The following is a 22,165-nucleotide window of genomic DNA, read 5'->3' on the forward strand; positions in this document are numbered from 1 at the left end:
CATAAAGCAATGGAACCTTAACTCAAAACAAGCTAACAGAGGAGGCTTGGAGGAGGATCGTAGTTGCCTTAACCTGAATACATCTGAATTTTGTCTGCAACTTGAATGCTGTCTACAATTTCATGTGAAAGTTTACAAATACGCTGAACTTGAGATCTTAGTGATTTATCTACCATGAAATATTTAAATTTCTATATCCCACTCAAGTATGATTTGTAATCATCATCATCATCATCATCATCAATGTCCCATTCCAGTCGCCCGGGTGTGGTTATGATTTGTAATATGGTGGTGCAATTTAGAGATGGGATGTTGGAAGTATCCCTTATTTCAAATCCTTAACCCTGGGCAATATATGACTGACAGTTAAAACGTAACATAACATAACGTAACGTTAAGAAATTCTCTGCCTATAAGTAAAATAAAATTTGCTGGTGGACAGAACACTTAGGAAAAGTACTTACTCTGAAAGTTTGAGGTAATTATTTTAAATACAATGTGGTATAAAAATACATCACTTTTTCTTTTTCTTTTTTTCTTTTAAGAAAGGAAACTAATAATCAAAACAGACTTTTAACTAATAATTTCCAGTTACTTTTGATAATAACAGCTACATTACCGAATTAACTCTAAGTTAGATTCTTAAAGTAATCTCATTTTGAAAGTTAGATCTGGACTCAGACAGGATTCATCTAATAATTTTCATTTCAGTTAAATTAATTTTTAGAATTGTTCTATCTGATGGTAAGTATTTCTAAAAATTAAAAACACAATTACTAAAACCTCTGTATTAACAAGATTAACTATGAAATGCTGCAAAGTAGACAAATAAAAACAATACTATACCACTATCTGGAGATGAAATGTTTGGCATCCATATTTTAAACATAAAAATCACAGAATGGTATTTTATACATCTAAAATTTTATGCACAGGATAACTGATATTTGCTTTCATATCTATACCTGATATGGCATAATTTAAATGAAGAGAAAAAGAAATAATTGAAGTACTTCAAAATTCACTATGAGAATAAGTCATATTATGGATCTCTAGATAGTCATATACATAACTCAGATCTTTCAGGATATTATCATTGAACAGAATACTTACATAAAATAAAAACCTAATTACTGTCATTTTTCCTTGACTAGTCTCAAACACAATTGAACTTCTGATCAATTTATTTGAAAATGAACGTCAATCCTATGCTGCATGAGGCATACGACTTTCAACAATCATATCGTGCCATGGGAAATACCAGACCACACAATTCACAGCCCACCAATCCAACACACAGTTCCAAATCCTTTACTTTTTACATTTCAGATTTTAAAGTTACCATCAATATTAATTTCTAGCCTTTACTTTTTAGTGATTATTTCATGCTACTGACAATAGACAATACATTTAATTAAACCTCATGAGCTTAACTGTCGAGGAAATGAGATTCAGATAAAACTGCATGGCTTTCAAAATTTCTGAAAATTCAGCAATCACTGGTGACGCGACATAATAGGATTTTATATATACAGCATTTTGGATTATTTTATCCCAGCGTTGACAATTTTGTGAATTTCAACAATTTCAAAATGAATACAACTTGATATGCAGGAAATTATCTTAATATCATTTAAGGTTAGCTGCTTCAAGATGCTAAAAATGAGTGCATATTCTGCAACTCTAAATCTGTAATCATTTCAATTTCTAATTCATTAAATCTTGCTTCCCTAACTAAAACTTTGCTAACCATAAATTAAGTTATAATTAAAAGCCATGCAAATGTCTCCATTTTAATACACAATATTTCAGAACACTGCATCACGTAATAAACTTCAAGCTTTATAGTCGACAAGAACTGAACATAAGCACAATTCAGTATTTCAATACAAAATGTAATTTTTCATCTTATTCTGCGCGAAATTAAATAATAAAGGATCGAGAACTGCATGCACCTCGCGAGACAAGTCAAATGCTCAACACAACACACTGGAACGGTAAAGGAGGATCAAGTCAGTCGGATAACATGTGCACAAAACTTATGGGGAACATTCCCTGCCGTGTCGGATCACCCTCCACCAGTCCCTCCATCCAGTACTCGTCATCCGTCTGCTCATTTGTTATGATGATCACCTCTCCTTCGTGGAACGACAACTCATCTTCGTTGTCTGCTTCGCAGTCGTAGAGCGCTCGGCAGCGCCTTACTGCTTGGACACCGCCACTACTGCCTGCACTGCCCGAACCGACGTTAGGCATCTTGGGTGTCGCAGTTACCGGTAGGGGCTGTGGCTGAACGGGACAGAAGAAGTATGGCTGCTGGGGCGTCAGTAGATTGACCAACACATAACAACAATAACACAAAACAAATCCACTCACACCACAATGCAATACAAAACAAATAAACAATATCAACACTTCCCACATGCAATAAATACAATACAGGAACATCAATTACTTAATGGCAACAAAAATGATACTGTTTTAACCACACCATTCAGACCCTACCCACACATATGGCAGCAACATATTTCTTTCCGACTTCATGTTTCCCTTTTAAAGTTAAAAACTTCATCACTGATCCGTATTGAACTAATAATTACAATGCTAGAAAGAGAAAGATGTTCAACCTATTCAATACAATAATAAATTGTTGCACAAATTAATGTTGCAACATGTTTAATGTGTTATGGGACCAGTTTCGACACATATCCATGTCATTATCAGCCGATACAAAAATGGCAAGAAGTCAACACACAAAAATCATTATAGGGTAAAACACTTATGCCACTTTGACACTTTTCTTGTGAATTATGCTGCATCCTTTTTTAACCTCAAGATCTACAGCAAGATTGTTCAAGAACCTAAGATACAATTTGTGCAACAATTTATTATTGTATTGAATAGATGGAACATCTTTCTCTTTCCAGCATTCATATTTCCCACCAGACAGTTCAAATGTGTACTATACATTAGTGTATGCTTTGCTCTGTTTCAACTGGTTGTGTGTATGTAACAGCTCTGTCATACGCTGTTACAGATGGCCTACGTATCACTGAAGAGGCATACGAGGGAAATGAGATAGTTTTCCCGTTGCTTTCCTCATCGATCCAGAAGTTACAATGACATATCAGTCTGTCAAACCCATCAAAATTAATGTTCCAATAATCACCAAGGAGCTGTAGTGTTTGGCTGTGAAATGTTGATGTGTATCTGTCTCTATCGAGAGATGCAAATGGTTTCAGAAATTTTCATGAAGTAAGATAGATTATGCAATGTGTCATGTAGCCCTAGAACACTAACCCTTCGTAATTTTTACGGCGGGTACATGCGTGCCTGGTGCAATTTTGTGCAGCTGAATTTCTCGAGAAGTTGTTGACTGTAGCATGAGCGACTGGTGATATATTTGTTCATACCTGCGATAATTTGCTGGGCATCATCATATTGACGAACAGTTAGTGATAGTGCAATACAGAATGAATTTATGGGATCTCAGAGACATTTGTTTTCAACTGACTTCAAGGTATGTACATTGTTATTAGAATTTAAACAGTCACTTACTGTTTCTGAAGTATTATGTATTATTTTTATATCACTATCAACTCTGTGTCTGTTATCATAGGAGATTGTAGAAGAGAAATCAGAAGAATGCAAATGGCTACCAGAATACCAGATAAAATTACTGGTGATTATCGTACGAATCAGATGAAGATGAGGCAAGGAGTGAAGATGATACTGTTCATGATACTGGCAATAGTTATTAATATTTGAATGATGAAGATGAGAAAGGGCATCTAAGTCCTGTGATGCAACACTTCAACTGTTGTCAGTATCAAGTTTGCAATATTTAATAAACAATTGCTCAAATGATTTAATATCTAAGTATTTTGATTCATGTTAGGTTTATGACCCTACAAGAACTCTAAATATCCAAACTTTTTCCAAATGTTAGCTGTTACATAGGAAATATAACAACTGTAAATAGGAGTAGTCAAATTTCAATAGGTTAGTAATGATGTTTGGTGATAGAGGGTTAGTGTATCTGAGTGTATTAGAGCCTTTCAAAGAACATAAACTGATTTACAAAAATCTCATGAAGTGAAGTAAAATTGTGTGTCTCCCTTAAAACTGAAGAGCTTAGCAATACACCTATGTGTCATACTATTAAGATACTGTGTAATTACTAATTACAGTCATGAATGTATTATAAGAAACTTAGAAAAACGGAAATACAAATATGTGGGTCATGAATTTGTGTTATAACAAGTGTTATTTGTTGTTGTTGTTGTTGTTGTTGTTGTTGTTGTTGTTGTTGTTAATACTTTTCCTGAAATTTGTCTTTTTCCAGCAGGAAAGAAAACTAATATTTTTTTAAAACTGTTCCCTTGGGTCTGAAAGTGTAGTATATATTTCTAAACTAAAGACCTAAAATAAATATATCTGAAATACCACAAAGTATGAAATGAAAATGAAAACCTACAACCTGTTTTCCAGCCATTGACCGGGTCAGAGATGTAATGAATGAAACATATATAGGGTGTTATTACAATGGGGTCGCCACTCCCAAGGTGATTTATTAATGAGTGATAAATGCTATGAAATGATAATGGAGAGTGTTGCTGGAATGAAAGATGACAGGGAAAACCGGAGTACCCGGAGAAAAACCTGTCCCGCCTCCGCTTTGTCCAGCACAAATCTCACATGGAGTGACCGGGATTTGAACCACGGTATCCAGCGGTGAGAGGCCGACGCGCTGGCGCCTGAGCCACGGAAGCTCTTACCACAAAGTATATGCAACACAATATTCAACAATACAACATAGAAAAGCAAGCACTTCAACGACAGACCAGACGGCTCCAGGTGAATCTCGTCAAGCAAATCAAGTAAAGACTCTCACTGAGACTTAAGATGGTATTTTTCTTTATATTACTATACTGTTGAGGCCCCTTTTGAGGAAAAGAAAATCAGACATCAAACTTTCACCACTGTTCAAATCTCTGATTTCATGTAAAATTTGGGGACATGTTTTCTTGTGGATCTCCAGCTTCCCTCATCAATTTCATTCCAGTAATACTCCATAATCGCCGGCCCCGTAGTGTAGGGGTAGCGTGCGAGCCTCTTACCCGGAGGCCCTGAGTTCGATTCCCGGCCAGGTCAGGGATTTTTATCTGGACCTGAGGGCTGGTTCGAGGTCCACTCAGCCTACGTGATTAGAATTGAGGAGCTATCTGATGGTGAGAGAGCGGCCCCAGTCTAGGAAGCCAAGAATAACGGCCGAGAGGATTCGTCGTGCTGACCACACGACACCTCGTAATCTGCAGGCCTTCGGGCTGAGCAGCGGTCCCTTGGTAGGCCAAGGCCCTTCAAGGGCTGTAGTGCCATGGGGTAAATACTCCATAATCATTTGTCATCACATCGGAAATGTGCAACGGACCTTGCCAGTTGGGGCCTTATCACCTATTCCAGCATTTGGCTGGCATCAGTTCAAGTAGATTTTATTTACTAACACTGAAAACAGGAACATGAAAAGGAATAAAAAATGACAGGTCAGCATTAGAAGAGGAAGCAACAAAAAGAGGAAATAAGGACAAACATGGAAACACAAAAGGGTAATCTCCACATTTTCAAACAGATCAAGACGGAACCCTCAGAGATCATTAAAGCCAGTCCTCCTGATGAAAAGGTCATCATCATCATCATCATCATCATCATCATCATCATTTCATGTATTAGTCCTATAGAAGAACTGTTACAGTCTATACAAAAGATTTGCATTTTCACACCATCTCTTCCTGGGGCATCCCAGAGATCTCTTCCGACCAGGGCAGTAGTTTATGACTGCTTTGGGGATCCTGCTTATGTCCATCCTGTTTAGGTGTTCTAGCCAATTTCTCTGGTATTCCCTGATGAAGGTAAAAAACAGAAATAAGCTTGTTGGGGCTGAGAATTATGAATATAGAAGAACTAGGACTTATTTCAATACGGCAGTACATGAAGATGCAGAGATTGTATGTGTCCCTTAGGGCCGTTACACATAAGTGTTTTTCTGTCAGCGTTGTTGACCACAAAAAAGGGTTCATGTGTGGTTGGTTGTCACCGCTTTGCTGTTACCATATAATGCAATGGGAAGAATGCTTCTCCTTTTCAGATTAATGTTTTCTCGACCACACATGAACCAATGTTGCCAGTTGCAAACGATCCCATTCACTGACCACAGCCCGACTGCAGTGCTTTGCTTTTCACACAAGCAACATTTCAGCCACGTTGCGATGACGGCAACAAGTCCTCGTTGGCATATATTATGATGGAGCCTTTTGATACAGACACGTTCACTGCCAAAATATAGCCTTCCTATATGGGAACGTACGTTCGTTCCTTCCCATGAATGAAACAGCCCCAGGCTCATTTCTCTCACACTCACACAAACTCGGTCGAGCCAGAAGCACCCGGTTGTTCAGTGCGTTCATTTTCTGACATTTCAATTTATCCCAGTTCCGTGGTGAGCCAAGAGAGTCAAGATTCTGTATTTCTTCTGTCGATATGGCCTTCCTCATCACAGCATTTGTCCTTGAAACAATTGGTCCAATTTCCTGTATCAGCTCACTAAAAGAATTTTTTGACATTCTGAAGAACTGGAAAAGCTCATCCAGCTGATTGCAAAGTTCGTGATATCATCATTGTACAGTTCCAGTTTCCGGGTACTGTAAATGAGCCTCTTCTACTTCTTGCTGTCCATATACAACTTGTCATGGAGAACATCATCCACTGTCCATCCTCTGGTAACTAGATCAACCTTGATCATGTACATCCATCGGGTTTTAGGTCTTCCTGCAGGTCCTTTCCCCTCCACCTGTCTTTTCAAACTTATTCTTGCTGTTCTTGTAGGCTCCATCCTGATCACATGCCCATACAACTTTAGTGTGGATGTGCCGATTCGGTCTAACAGGTATGTCTTTATTCCGGCTTCTTTCCTCACCTCCTCATTTCTTAACTTGTCCACCTTGGTCTTCTGGATGGTGGATCAAAGAAATTTCATCTTTGATGCTTGCGGTCTTGATGAATCACTTTTTGTGAGGGTGCATGCTTCAATACCATAGGTCAATATTGGTATGAAATAGCTGTTAATCATCAGTTTGGCCGGATTTAGAATCATGTCATCCCATAGATGTGTTCTTACTTGTTGGTAGAATTCTGATCCCTTTTGCACTCTATTTGTAATTTCCTTTGACCAAATTATCACTGGAGATTACACTTCCAAGGTAAGGAAAATTATCCACATACTCTAGCTGGTGGACTCGTAGTTTTACTGCCCAAACAGTACACAGACTTCTACAATTGGATGTAACAATATTCTCTGCATTTTCCTTTGTTTTCTGCGTCATCCCATGAGCAAAAGAAGTACAGCATTCTCTTCAGAGTTCATACTGTGAATGACCGAAGTTCCAGCTGCCAAACAAATTACTCCATACGCAGTGAAGCTGGCCGGACCACATTTCGACGCTGGTTTGTGCCACAAAATGTGGTCATACTGAACTACAGAAGTGATCAGGCTGGTGATAAAGAAGCATATTTTTATAGTTAACAATGACGACAGAAGAACGCTCTTGTGTAAGGGCCGTAAGTCTTTCCATGCTTGTTCTTGTCTCTTCTTACAATGGTGACCTGTCACCTAGTATATGTTCCTTTCCATTATTTATTCACTATGTCGTTAGTCTGAAGATGTGCAGCATTCAGCTCTTCTAGCCAACTATCTTTAGCATAAAGTGAATGATAAAATATCCTTGAGAAGGGAAACGCCAAAAAGATTCAGAAACATTCACGAATACTATATACACTCTGCTGTCAGATTAACAATTGTACCCCCTTCAAAGGGCAAGATGATGAGAAGAATATGAAAGTAAAAAGCTTCTCCACTTGTTAAGTGTTTCCTATATATTTAAAGACAACGTGGCCAATGTATATTTAATGGGAAGGTCTTCCTCATGTAGTAATTACATTATATACCTTACCGTATCACAGTGGCACTGAGGGAAGCTATAATGTAACTATGGGAAATACAAGACGATGATGATGATGATGATGATGATGATGATGATGATGATGATGATGATGATGATGCTTGCTGTTTAAAGGAGCCTAACATAGAGGTCATCGGCTCCTAATGGTACGAAAGGAAACAAAATGGAATGACAAATTAAAAGTACAAAATCCTCCACTGACCAGAATTCAAAACGTGAGGATGAAGATTGAATAGATGGATGGATATGAATTTAAAACGATCAGTGGAACCAACCCACAGTGCCCCACATGCACAGAAACTGGCGTAAAACAATAGTATCACTGACCAAGGGACTGCTTCTATAGCACAATACTGAATCGATGATGCTTGTAGTCGGAAGGAGTCCAAAATCCAAGTCAGCAGCCCCTCATAATGGTGCTTATCGCTAGAAAAGTAGAACCATGGTGTTTGGCATTTACAGGCAACGCAAACCTATGGTGTTCATCACATGTGTACTAACCACAGGGACTCGTACTATCCCGTGGTGTTCCTCATATAGTGCTACTAATCACAGGTACTGTAATAAAAGCCGTCGCGCTCTCGTTTGCTACTAATCACATACCTATTTGGTACCTAACATAGTGGTACTATGCGCAAGTAAAAGCGACCCATGGTGTTCCCCACGTGGTGGTACTAATCACAAGTAGTTTCATGGTTCTAATATATTCATCCCTTGGTCGCCCCTTTTAGTCACCTCTTACGACAGGCAGGGTATACCGTGGGTGTATTCTTTCGTCTGCGACCCCCACCCACGAGGGGGGGGGGGGGGGGGGAATACAAGAGGACATACTGAAATGCAATGCGACTGCCAGCTATATCTTTTCACTTGCTTAGTAGTTTGTATTAACTGCCCGTTCATTCAGTGTTATAGTCTATCTATAACAGTGCGGAAAAATTCAAAGCCAACCACCAACTGGTAGTGGCAGATAGAAGACAGAGAAGGCCTCCACAAATGACTGACTTCCCCACACACAGGCCTTTTTGGAAAAATCATCAGGCACTATGGGAGACTATGGACACTTGCATTTAATTGTACCTTCTTTTGCTACCCCCTTGGTCAATCAATCATCACTGACCTGCATTTGGATTGATGCCCAGGTGGCACATTCTTTATCATTTGTTTACCTAGTTTTTTCTTAAATGATTTCAAAGAAATTTGAAAATTATTGAACATTTCCCTTGATAAATTATTCCATTCCCTAATTCCTCTTCCTATAAATGAATATTTGCCCCAGTTTGTTATCTTGAATTCCAAATTTATCTTCATCTTTCCTACCCTTAAAAGCTCCACTCAAGCTTATTTGCCTACTAATGTCATTCCATGCCATCTCTCCACCGAGAGCTCGGAACATACCACTTTGTCTAGCAGCTCATTTCCTTACTCTCTAAGTCTTCCCAGCACAAAGTTTGCAATATTTTTGTAACACTACTCCTCTGTTGGAAATCGCCCATAACATAACCACCCTCTAATTGGGGTCTTGAGATTTACATGCTCTCTCCTTTACATCTTTACTTGGTATCATCAGCATTGCATTTTGACACTTATGTGGGGTCTGCCTTCTTCCACAGTTTCCTCCACTTCAGTCGATCCATAGCGTCCCAGGGTCTGAGTTTGGCGAGCCGCATGTCGTCTCTGATCCGGTCCAGCCAGTGTGTTTGTGGTCACCCTCGAGGTCGGCAACCCTCAACATCCAGTTGAAGGGCAGTCTTCGCAACTGAGGATTCACTGCTATGGAGTACATGCCGATACCATCACACTTTCTCTGCGAACCTTGAATTTCTTCTGCATAGCATCGTTCCCGATGTGATCTAGTCGAGTCTGGCTATTTGACCACCGCACATCTTAATTTCCATTGCATGAAGTACATCCTTACTACAACCCCTAAATACCGTCATTTATTTACATTTTATGGCCTTCATTGGACCACTCTAGCCAACTTTATACAGAGAATTTATCAGTTTCCTTTCAGCCCAGTACTTCTTCATTCTCTCAGATGTTATCTTTCTTTCGTCATCAGAAATCACCCTTCCTATTGTCTGTTTGTTGATTCCGGTTTGCAGTCTGGTTCGCTTGTCTGCGAGTTTCCTGATTTTGTCGGTTTTGTTTCTTAGGTCTTCCACTGTAATTTGTAGTTCATATCTTCCTTGATTTCTGTAATCCACTTACTATTCCATATGAAGACATCTGTAACCTTTATTTACAGCCTCATACAACAGTGATCCCCATAAGGTACTCTCACCCTATAGTAATTAATACTGAGAGGACTTTTCCGCTTGGTTAAACTTAGAAACCAAATTTTCATCCCATTTCCCATCATGCCATTGTAGTTGCACGAGAACACAAAATTAAATAATTGTGCTTGTACTGTGGAGATATATCTATCCCTGTAGTGTACAGCAAGGGGAATTATAGACGGGAAGTAAAATGGGACTAGCCCAGGTATGTGGTGAGAGTGAAAAGTGTGAACTCAAGACTGTTTCTGCTAACCATGAGCATAGTTTGTGAACATAATCATCTGTGCATATTTCTGAACCAACCACATTGTGTACAGCTTGTTTTCACCCGTGAAATTACATGCATATCTTAATAGTGGTGATTATTTGATCATGATTTGTATATACAAGGATAATCCCAAAAATAAGGCCCCCTATATTTTTATAAATACAGAACTCTGTTCATGTGGCTGTTGGTCACAATATTGTGAAGAGTGTTTCCCGCGCTCGCATATAAACATGCGCACGCTGCACTGAGGCACTCAGTCTTGGCTTGGCAGCCGTTGAGAATGGAGCTCCTGTTGGATGTTGCTGCCAAGTGCGAAGTGCGCACAGTTATTCGGTTTTTGAACGCAAAAGGTACTGAACCGATTGAAATCCATCGCCAATTGACGGAAGTGTATGGTGAGTCGTGCATGGATGTCAAAAGTGTTCGTAAGTGGTGTAGAGAGTTTGCAGCCGGTTGGAATGAAATTCACGATGAACGAACAAAGGAACGGGAGACCGTCAATTTCCATAGAGACAGTCGTGAAGGTTGAGCAAATCATGTGTGAAGATCGGTGGATCATCCTGGATGATCTCTGCACTTTGGTTCCTGAGGTTTCCTGAAGCACCGCTCACAATTTCCTGAACAGCATGGCTGGGAGCTGGTATGACATGGGCATACAAAAACTGTCACAGCGTCTACAAAAATGCATCGACCGAAATGGTGATTATGTAGAAAAATAGCTGAATGTTCAAGCTGTAAAATGATGTAAACCATTGTAGAAATAAACAGGTCTATGTATTTATAAAAAAATAGGAGACCTTATTTTTGGAATTACCTTCATAAACATATGGGTGTGAGTGAACTGTTTGAATATAATAATATAATAAAAGTGTTTCACATTAGAATGCTATAAAATGTGTTAAATTTAACAATTTTTACTGCATACTTGCTCGGTTTTCAGAGCATAGAAATCCAATGTCTAGACATCGATGATATCAAAGTTAAATAGCAGCAAGTAAATACCTTTTATAATATTTTATCTTTAATAAATTTAAGAGCTAACTGTATGTTCTTGATTGTAATACCAATTGCTGAGCTGTTTTGGTGTTTACCAACAGCCAAATGGTGGCCACCATTTGCCGCAATAATACAATTAATTAAAGAACCAGCACATATAAATAACAATGCCTTAAATAAAGCATAGGCAAGATTCTTATTATCAGTCCCATGTTACTTTTAAAATATAGAATACAATTTTGAAGGTTTAATTATTTCTTATTAAGTACAGCATAATATTGAGTGAAAAGTTCAGGTTTAATTGTTTGTTAATGACTACTCGAATTCATCTCATCTTGCTGAAAGTGAACCGAAAACCTAAATATTAAAAGCATTTTAAAAATGCATAAAATTGTGCTGCACATTTGTACTAAAATATCTTTTTAAAAATATATTAGCTCAACTAATGCTATGACAGCCTGCAATACTACACACGTTAGCCTTTTGTTGAATAATAAGTGTACCTGTATTTCACATGAGTAACAGTCACTTTAATCAATAAATCAAACGTCTACACATGCTTTCTTATGAACATCAATAATTTAAGCAGTTTATATTATTTCGCACAGTAAAAAACGCAAGAGACTACCATGTCTAAAGAGATGACAAGCCAATCATGCTGTCCACTATTGTTATGGCAACCAAACATAAGAAAGCTACAATGAAGTGCAGAAATTCTGTTACGGTATTGCACGATCACTGTACAAATGTGAATGATGATGATCCATTTTGTTACAACATTTCTAAATTATGTTCATTTACACAACTCTTTAGAGTTGATGAAGAAGAGCAATTATAGAGCATCAAGGTCTTTTAAATTTTCAGTCTTAGCACATTTAGATCTAAAGCTGAGCTGGGATTGCTCATACAGATTATCAAGTTTAGTGAATCTCTTGAGAGCCACCAGAGATAAAAGTTCCCAGCAGATATCTTAACTGCCTACTTTTCATTCTTTCACAGTATTCTTCAATATGGAATTATACAATGGGAAAACTGCTGTCAGATTTTTATTTTTATTTCTCCATAAAAAAGGTATTATACTATCATCATCATCATCATCATCATCATCACTACCCACCTCGGGTATTGAGTACGAGCTTTTGCCACCTCATTCTGTCCAGGGATATATTCTGTTCGTTGATTTCCTACTAGCTCAGCCTTTCCTCCAGATCCGTCCTTGTTTGATCAATCCAACTCGTCTCTTTCCTAATATACTCTTTTGCTTTCCTATTATTTCCAACAGCAGGTCTCTTTTCGTTAATCTGTCCGTTATAACTGTTGTGAACAAGTATATTTTTAATGCACTTTTAAAGGTATATGGAGAAGACAATAAAATCCAAATAGTGTTCATAAGCATAATATAGGTAGCAGGTCAGATAATTAAATACCTTGTTATAGGTTGCAAAAGACAGACTTAAGTAATTTCATTGTCCAGTTAAAAGTGTTCAATAAACTACCATCAGTTCTATAAAAAAAAAACTACCATTCAATATGATCAGATGTCAACTCAAAATGTATATAATGTACTTAATAACTGAATAAATTCTATGCTACACAATCATTCCTCAGTAACATATGGAATCATATGAAAAAATATTTTAAAAATTTGAGAACCGCTGGTCTAGATGTTGATATAAATGTCAATTCCCATAGGGAACCTGAAATATTTATCTCGAATGAGTATATTTATAATACCAATATAGTTGGTCTGTTATTGGAAACAAGAAATTAGTTAACTGGAAAATTTATAATGCCCAATAACGGACCAACTATATTGGTATAGATGTTAGCATAATAGCTTCTCGACTGGCTGACCTGGATTTGATTTCCAGCTCTGCCACAAATTTAGGATTAGTTCATGGGACTGGAAAGGGTTCATTTTGGTGTAAATTATATTTTAGCAAATTATTAGACCTTAATGGCAATTGGGCCTTACCACTTAGTGGAGTAATTGATGCATGAGGTTTTAAGGGTTTAACTCAAACTTGCCAGCTGCCACAAAGACAACAAACAACAAGTCCCATGCAATCCATGCTGCTAAGACAATTAGGGGGCAAATGTCTACAGAGCCAAGCAGGAGAGGGGGAAAAATAGCAGCACTCTTTACCAAAGTGATGTGGAGGTCAGGTTCTTCAGCATAGCTCTCAAGTCGAGCTCTGTCTTTTTTCTGGAAACATTACAAGATCGTGTTACCCATAACCCTTAAAGCTACAGAACAGGTAGAGCATTAACAAATGTTCTGAAGTGAGCACCTGTAAGAAAATGAAAATATTCTTTAAAGAAACTCTTTGATTATGCTGTTGTGTAAGTGAATTAGGGAAGAAAAACATACCAGAACCTAATGAAGCAAGTTCATGAAAACTACAAGAACAGTTCTTTTTCTTCAAGGACCAGTTGACTATTCACTTGGCACGATGCTTTAAACTGCCCAACCACTTGTGGTCATAGTTTCTTCTTATTAATAATTGTAACATTAACCTGAGGTAATAGATCCAATTACTAAGTACTCCTATTTTCAAACAATTTCATTTCATTAAAAGAACAAATGCCTTCGAGATGGTGTTCCGAAGGATGTTGTTTTTTTTGCTTTACATCGCACTGACACATATGTCTTACGGCAACGATGAGATAGGAAAGGCCTAGGAATTGGAAGGAAGCGGCCGTGGCCTTAATTAAGGTACAGCCCTGGCATTTGCCTGGTGTGAAAATGGGAAACCACAAAAACCATCTTCAGGGCTGCCGACAGTGGGGCTTGAACCCACTATCTCCCGATTACTGGATACTGGTCACACTTAAGCGACCGCAGCTATCGAGCTCGGTCCGAAGGATGTTACGGATCTCATGGACTGACCACATCTCCAATGCTGCCGTACTCAAACGCATGAGGAAGGAACGAATGTTGATGTGTACAATCAAGAAAAGAAAGTCAGCCTACCTTGGGCATATTATGAGAAATGAAAGGCACAACCTACTTCAATTGAACATGCAAGGTAAAGTTGATGGACGTACAGGGTTGCGGTTGAAGGAAACATTCTGGGCTGAGGAACTTATGGGATTGGATAGGACTAGATTCTAGTAGACTGATGAGGACAGCAGAACATCATACAGACTTCGCTGTGATTGTGGCCAACCTTCAGTAATGGAGAAGGTTCTACAAGAAGAATAACTACCAAGCAGAGCAGCCGCACATGTTAACGCGCTATGGTTATGGAGCAAAGCTCTGCATTCGGAACATGCGTGGGTTCTAATCCCACTGCCGGCTGTCCCGAGAATGGTTTTCTGTGGTTTACCAGTTTCCCTTCCATGAAAATGCTGGGACACCTCCTACTCATAGGCCACAACCGATGCTTTCCATCTCCGTTCGCCATGATCCATACCATCTTCATTAGCTCCTCAACTAAAACTGGCATCAGGAAGGGCATCCGGTTGTAAAGAAAAAAGCCACATAAATTTATCTCGAATCATCCCTGACCCTGTTTCAAGAAATGGGACTAAGTGGTTAGACATACATTTCATACAAATCACTGTGGAGGAATCAACTAATACCATATTCTATAAATTAATCTAATGGAAATACTCGCTATGACCCAATTTTTAATCAAGGACATTTTTGATAGTTTTAGTATTAATGTGTGAAGAGAGTAAAAAAAAAAAAAAAAAAAAGAGAATGATAATGTTTAGGATGACAATCATTCAGACTGTTTTACCATGCGGATGAATATTGCACTTCAACCACGTCACCTTGGCTGTAATCTGCATTGTGCTCTGTTCAACATAGTCTCCTGCCAATAGGTGTTTCTACATCCATCACCACATTTCTGATCTATTTTTGCTATTCAGCTTACGAATGTCTGTTACAATATAAATTAGGAATGGAGTGAGGAGACAGGGCCTATACTACATGCTTCAGAAACATACAGCTCAGTAAGCTGGGTCATGTATAGCAACAATTGCTTGAGGGAAGTAGGTTTTCAGTCCAAACTCCCTCTGCTTGACCTCTGCAATGGGACGGTCTTCTCTTACTCAAGGTGAATTCTGCAAGTTTAGATTAGAAGCAGAGTCCTTCCATGACTCGGTACACGAGGGTCAGAGAATTGTGCACCAGGCTAGTTGGTCATGCGGTGAGGGGCATGCAGCTGTGAGCTTGCATCTGGGAGATAGTGGGCTTGAATCCCACTGTCGGCAGCCTTGAAGATGGTTTTCTGTTGTTTTCCATTTTCATACCAGGCAAATACTGGGGTGCACCTTAATTAAGGCCATGGCCACTTCCTTCCCCCTTCTAGGCCTTTCCTATCTCATCGTCGCCATAAGACCTATCTGTGTCGGTGTGACATAAAGCAAATTGTAAAAAAATGTAAACAAGGGGAGGGATATTTGTTATGTTATGGCTTCACTCACAGTAGAGCAATAATTAATGTTCCAGTTGCATGTTTGTTTCTTTGTTTGGAGTAGGGGCATTCTGGTAATTATGAGTTGGTAGAGATGCTGTTGGTGTATGGGCAAAGTCAAAGAAATTAATTTCCTTGGTTACATGTTTGACATATGGATGCTCTTTTAGGAAGATTAGGGCAGCAAGTGAAAGTGTCACAGTCTTTATGCTACCAAGAATGCAAAAAAGCATTATGAAGTGTACAGTGCTTTGTAGGGAACAAGAGGGAGGGCATTTTCTACTTACATTGTAAATAAAGTGGTAATGACCGAGCAAGTGGCCGTGTAGTTTGGGTCACCTAGCCATCAGCTTACATTCGGGAGATAGTGGGTTCAAACCCCACTGTCGGCAGCCCTGAAGATGGTTTTCCATGGTTTCCCATTTTCACATCAGGCAGATGCTGGGGATGTATTAAAGCCATGGTCGCTTCCTTTCCGATCCTAGCCCTCTCCTATCTCATCATTGTCACAAGACCTACCTGTGTCGGTGCAACATTAAAAAAAAAAAAAAAAGTACTGTACAGTAACGAAACTGCAGTTTATTTTTTCTTCATTCCATTACTCGAGACTTTCACCTTCAGGGTAGATCATCCTGTGTACAGATAAAGTGGAGAGGTTGCCGGCACATTGGAAGTTTATATCGAAAATCTACTTCTCTGAAGCCACCCAACTTCTGAGCTGTATGTATCGGAAGCATGCTGTACACACCATTCATCAATAGATTGAGAAATTCTGTTTCAGATACAGGATGAGGAGTATGAGGCTGAGCTTCAATGGTGGGCAAGATTTTTTTCATTTTACAACTGGCTTTATGTCGCACCAACACAGATAGGTCTTAGCATGAAAATGAGACAGGAAAGGGCTAAGAGTGGGAAGGGAGCGGCCGTAGCCTTAATTAAGGTACAGCCCCAGCATTCGCCTGGTGTGAAAATGGGAAACCATGGAAAACCATCCTCAGGGCTGCCAACAGTACCATACCTGCCAACTTTACAAAAACAAAAATCAGGAGATTTTGATATGAAAATCAGGAAAAATCAGGAGATACAACTGGTCAAAACTGCTTATTCTACGTGTTTGCGTACTATGGTACATATTATACTACTTATTGTCACAAAACCCAACTGTTGCTATATGAGGCTAAAGGCTAAAAATTACACACCTCTATTCCCTCACAGGAAGTATGCGAGCAAGATGAACGGTCTCTGATAAACCTTCCGAAACTAGAATGAACTCGTGCTCCACACGTGTGAATTAGCCATGCACTTATATACCATTACTTAGCAAATGCATAGATTAATATATTGCATCACATAGCGCAATGCTATTTTTATCAAGTAATAAATTAAAATTCACCAGAATTGTCTCCAAATGGCTCCTAAAATCTCTAAAAAAAAGTCACTAGTCGCTATCTTTGAAATTTTGTCACTAAATTACTGAAAAAACCTCCAAATCTAGTGACTAGTCTCTACAATCGACTAGACTGATGTGATTACATAAAATCAGCTTCATGGTCCGTATCGCACTTCAATAGATTCACAATTAAGTATTTATTTATTTTCCACCTAGTCAATACAATGATTGCTTAAGGCAATTTTTAATGGTCAAAAGTGGTACATGTTTCGTATATTATCAACATCTTCAGCCACATAACACTGTTTAGATGAAAAATATATAAAATTGACAGTGTTATGTGGCTGAAGATGTTGATAATATACGAAACATGTACCACTTTTGACCATTAAAAATTGCCTTAAGCAATCATTGTATCGACTAGGTGGAAAATAAATAAATACTTAATTATGAATCTAGACTGATGTGAACGAACACTAACATAGCACGCGAGAATGAGAGATTGACAATCGATCCACGCGTCACGATATACAGATTTCAATAAACATTGCATATTCGCGCACATTTCTCGTATTAATAAACGTCTATATTTCATTTGAAAGCTGCCAATGAGCAAAGGACTTCCGGCCACTAGTGTACAAAGCTGAAATGATGGGATGTGAAAAATGTTTGGAATTCACCAAAAAATAAGCTAACTTGCTTGGTACTAGATAAGGTGTCTGTACATATCATCAAGGCAAATCCTTATATTACTACAAGGAAACTTGGTAAAGAACATCTATCATGTATCAGTGTCAACCATTTCCAAACACATCCAAGGTGAGAAAGTTACTTTTCAAAATCCTATAGGCAAAGTAAGCATGGCAGCTCCAAAAATTAGGCACGAGTTTCCGAGTCATCTGATATTTAATGAATGGGAACTGTGAAGTTATGAAGTTGTTATGGTAGTCCACTTCCTCTCGCTCAACACTGAGTGGAACTGCTGTTATACTTCAAGAATGGCACCTATTGGACATCTTTTCACATATTTAATCTAAAATTTAACAAGAATTCAACATGCGAACATTTTCATAAGTAACTTTCAGTGTTCACACAACTTTATTCACAGCGGACCCTGTAAACTACTGTACATGAAACTCTCTTGTCACTGTGTCCTTCCTGCACTTGTCATTCATAATATATACACTATTCTGCAAGTATTTACTAAGGTTCACTTTAATTACAACTTATTACCATGTATCAGACTACTGTACTTCATACTTAGGCACTGTACACTTTTAGAATAAAAAAATTGATCTGCTCCTAACTGGTAAAAAATTAGAGACATTTAATGAATATTGCTTGACTAGGGCTACCCACAGTACTTTCAACTCGGGCAGCATATCAATTTTTGTGGTCCAGTAAGTGCACAAGGAGTAATTTTAAAATAAACAGCAAATAGCTGTCCACTTATAACAGGAACAAAGTTGTGGTTTGACTGGCTGTTTCAGTACTAGGAACAGTGGATATTTCCTATGAAAACTATACAGCTCTACATCCGACCACAGATATAGAAATTATGTATATATTTTTCAGAAAGGATTGGGAATTTTAACTGCATACGATTTATGAATCAGGAACTATGCATTTGCATTTGTCTCAATACAGACTTCATCTACACATAACGCATATAATAACGAACACCTCCCTCCATATAAGGTTGGCATTAGGAAGGACATCCAGCAGTAAAACTGGGCTTTATTAAATTCTGTACAATTCATAATATTCTTTTGCACACAAAATAATGTTGTCAGTGCAAAAAGAGCTGAGAAATCTATTTAGACCAGAATGAGCAATATACTCCATCCGTATGCACTTCAGTTGTTATTAACAAAAGTATCAGTGATATTATCAGTGATCTGTGATAAGTTAGTAGTAAGTGCACTTTATAATGTCATAAAATGAATAATATTAATAAATTGTAAATAACTGACTGGCATTGAAGTATTCTTTAGGCCCACCAATGAGTTATTAAAACACAAAAAATATCATATCACTTAAGAATGCAGACCTTGTACGTAAAAGAAGCAGATTTTACAGCAGAGCGAAAAAACTCTCTTACCGGGTGAGTTTGCCGTGAGGTTAGAGGTGCGCGGCTGAGAGCTTGCATCCGGGAGATAGTGGGTTCGAATCCCACTGTCGGCAGCCCTGAAGATGGTTTTCCGTGGTTTTCCATTTTGACACCTGGGGCTATACCTTAATTAAGGTCACGGCCGCTTTTTTCCCACTCCTATCCCATCGTCGCTATAAGACCTATCTGTGTCGGTGCAACGTAAAGGAAAAAAAACCTCTCCTGTGGTTGAAAATGGAAAACAAAATTGTGCCAATATAAATCACGAATTAAATTTGATAATAATCATATTGATTAGTACAAAAACTTAATTTTGTTCTTTTAAGATTTTCATTTTGCACATGCATTTTAATTCCTTTACATCTCTCTGTATAAATCCTCCTGCACTCTTAAAGAATCCATTTGCACACCTTCCTCTTTTGTTGATTTCCGTCCTCTCTCCTCCATTTTCTTCAATTACTTCCCAGGTATTTAAAGCTTTCAACTTTTCTCAACTGCTCCCCTCCTAAAGTCATGCCCATGTTCTTGTTTCATGTTGTTACCAGCACTTCACTCTTTTCGGTTGAGAACTTCATTCCGTAAGATGTCACAACTTCCTGCCATACACTTCACTCTCACTGTTTCCCCATATTAGTACATCTCATCTGCAAACAGCACTCATTTTATGCCGATTTCGATGTATGGTTCAGAAACGTGGGTGATGAAGGAGAGGGATAAAAGTAGAATAAAAGCAGTGGAAATGAAGTTTCAAAGGTGTCGAGTAGCTTTAACAAGAATGGACAGAGTAAGAAATGACAGAGTTTGGGAATTGGTAAATGAGATACCCCTACAGGAGAAAGGTTGCAGTGGTATGGAAATGTTAAGAGAATGGGAGAATAACAAGGAAGATGTTAGAAATGGAGCTAAAGGGAAGGAGACCTAGAGGAAGATCGAGGGACAGATGGCTGAAAGGTGCAAAGAAGAGCATCGAGGCAAGAGGAGGGAACTGGACGACAATGACAGAAGAGAAGTGGTGGATGTACAGAAACCAATGAAGAGGCTTACAGTGGCTCAAAAAAGTATTAGTCTGTTGAGATATGCTACATATCAGGACGAGGAATCTAAGGGAATGATGAAAAAAATTGACATATACTAGAATCCCTGATTATTTATCATTTTGTGTAACATGTAGATTGTAAGAAAATCACAATTCTTCCATGTCCATATAACCAAAAAGCCATAACTTAAAACAATCATTTTCACTTGGCACCAAAAATGTATTGGTCTGAATTAACATAAAGCAATTTCTTGATCCTTCTTGAACTTTTCAGTACTTGGTAGGTGTCCTTTCCTCTTTATAATCTCAGCTAAGCTATTTGGCATCGATCGTACCGATGTTTCCATAGTTTTCGTTGGTATATTATTCCATTTGGCGAGTAAGGCTTCTTTCAGGTCAGCTTTGTTTGATAGTGCATGCCTTCTCATGTTTTGCTCCAAATAGTGCCACAAATTCTCAATGGGGTAGATGTCGGAAGATTGTGGTGGAGTTTCCATCCAATGGGGTGTATTATACAGCAGCCATAGCTTCGTATTCAGGGCTGTGTGTTTGGGGTCCTTATCTTGCAAAAACGTATACTTTACTGAGAGTCCCATTTTTCGTACACTTGATGGAAGATGTGTGTTTGAGGATGTTAGTGTATGCTTTGTGATCCATACTTCCTTCAGTAAAGGCTAATTCACTTACACCATTCGCACTCATGCAACCCCACACCATTAGGGAACCACCTCAATGTTTCACAGTAGCTATCAGGGTCCTCTCTTCAAGTTCAGAATTTGTCTTCCTCCACACATTCACTTGTCGGTGTGACCTGAAGAGGGTAAATTTACTCTCATCAGTAAAAACGACTGTCTTCCAATCCTTATAGCTGTCATTTCTGTGCTCTTTAGCGTACGCAAGTCTCTTCTTTCTGTTAGCCTTACTGATGTACGGCTTTCTACGGGCAGTTGTGCCCTCATATCTTCTTTCGCGTAGCACATTTCGGGTGGTTTAAGATGACACTTGCACTCCTACATCTTGTTGTAACGCAACTGCTATCTTCGGCGCACTTAGCTGAGGATTTTGGGCCACTTTACGTACAACTTGCTGTTTGCCTCGTACTGATAAGTTTGTGGGACGGCCACTTGTTAGTCTATTTTCTATTGTCTTTGTTCCACAGTTGTTTCTTTCATTTTCCTTCCCATTGCTAGCTGAACACGGAAGCAATGCTGAATATTACCTTCCGTTGTGTCAGCACAGACACAATGAGCCAGATGCAGCAGACAGCACGATGTCACGATGATATTCTGAACTAGACCAATACTTGTTTGGCGTGTAATGACGCACGCCATTGTATTATTGGTCCATTTGCAAACAGCGTGAATCTTCTTGGCTCTACATTCAACCTACTGATGTACTTGACTGTCTTACATATCTGCATATGTATAATTCCATTGTATGTACCATTATTTGCACCATACATTTCTGTTCATACCACGGCTATGGGCAGACCAATACTTTTTTGAGCCACTGTATGTTCCAAGCAAACTTACCCTGTGGTTGGAAACTGCTCCAGATGATGACGATGATGATGAATGCACACACAACGTGTCTGCAGACAAGTGTCATAATGTATAACACGAAAGATGGCTGGTTCATTTCAAGCAA

The 22,165-nt window shown here is 38.6% G+C and overlaps 1 protein-coding gene across 2 annotated transcripts in view; it reads right to left on the bottom strand.

Annotated features, from left to right (window-relative positions):
• Nucleotides 1-239: 239 nt before the first annotated feature.
• Nucleotides 240-22,165, bottom strand: part of Asap (ArfGAP domain of ASAP) — a 244,735-nt gene continuing 222,809 nt past the window's right edge. The window contains exon 15 of one of the 2 annotated variants that reach the window (XM_067154304.2): nt 240-2,289. In XM_067154304.2, coding sequence (XP_067010405.2) covers nt 2,014-2,289 — 276 coding nt within the window. In that variant the 3' untranslated portion in view covers nt 240-2,013. Of the gene's footprint in view, nt 2,314-22,165 lie in introns of both variants that reach the window. The other variant, XM_067154302.2, reaches the window with a different exon arrangement.

The sequence above is a fragment of the Anabrus simplex genome, chromosome 10, assembly GCF_040414725.1.
Source record: "Anabrus simplex isolate iqAnaSimp1 chromosome 10, ASM4041472v1, whole genome shotgun sequence".
NCBI lineage: Eukaryota > Metazoa > Arthropoda > Insecta > Orthoptera > Tettigoniidae > Anabrus > Anabrus simplex.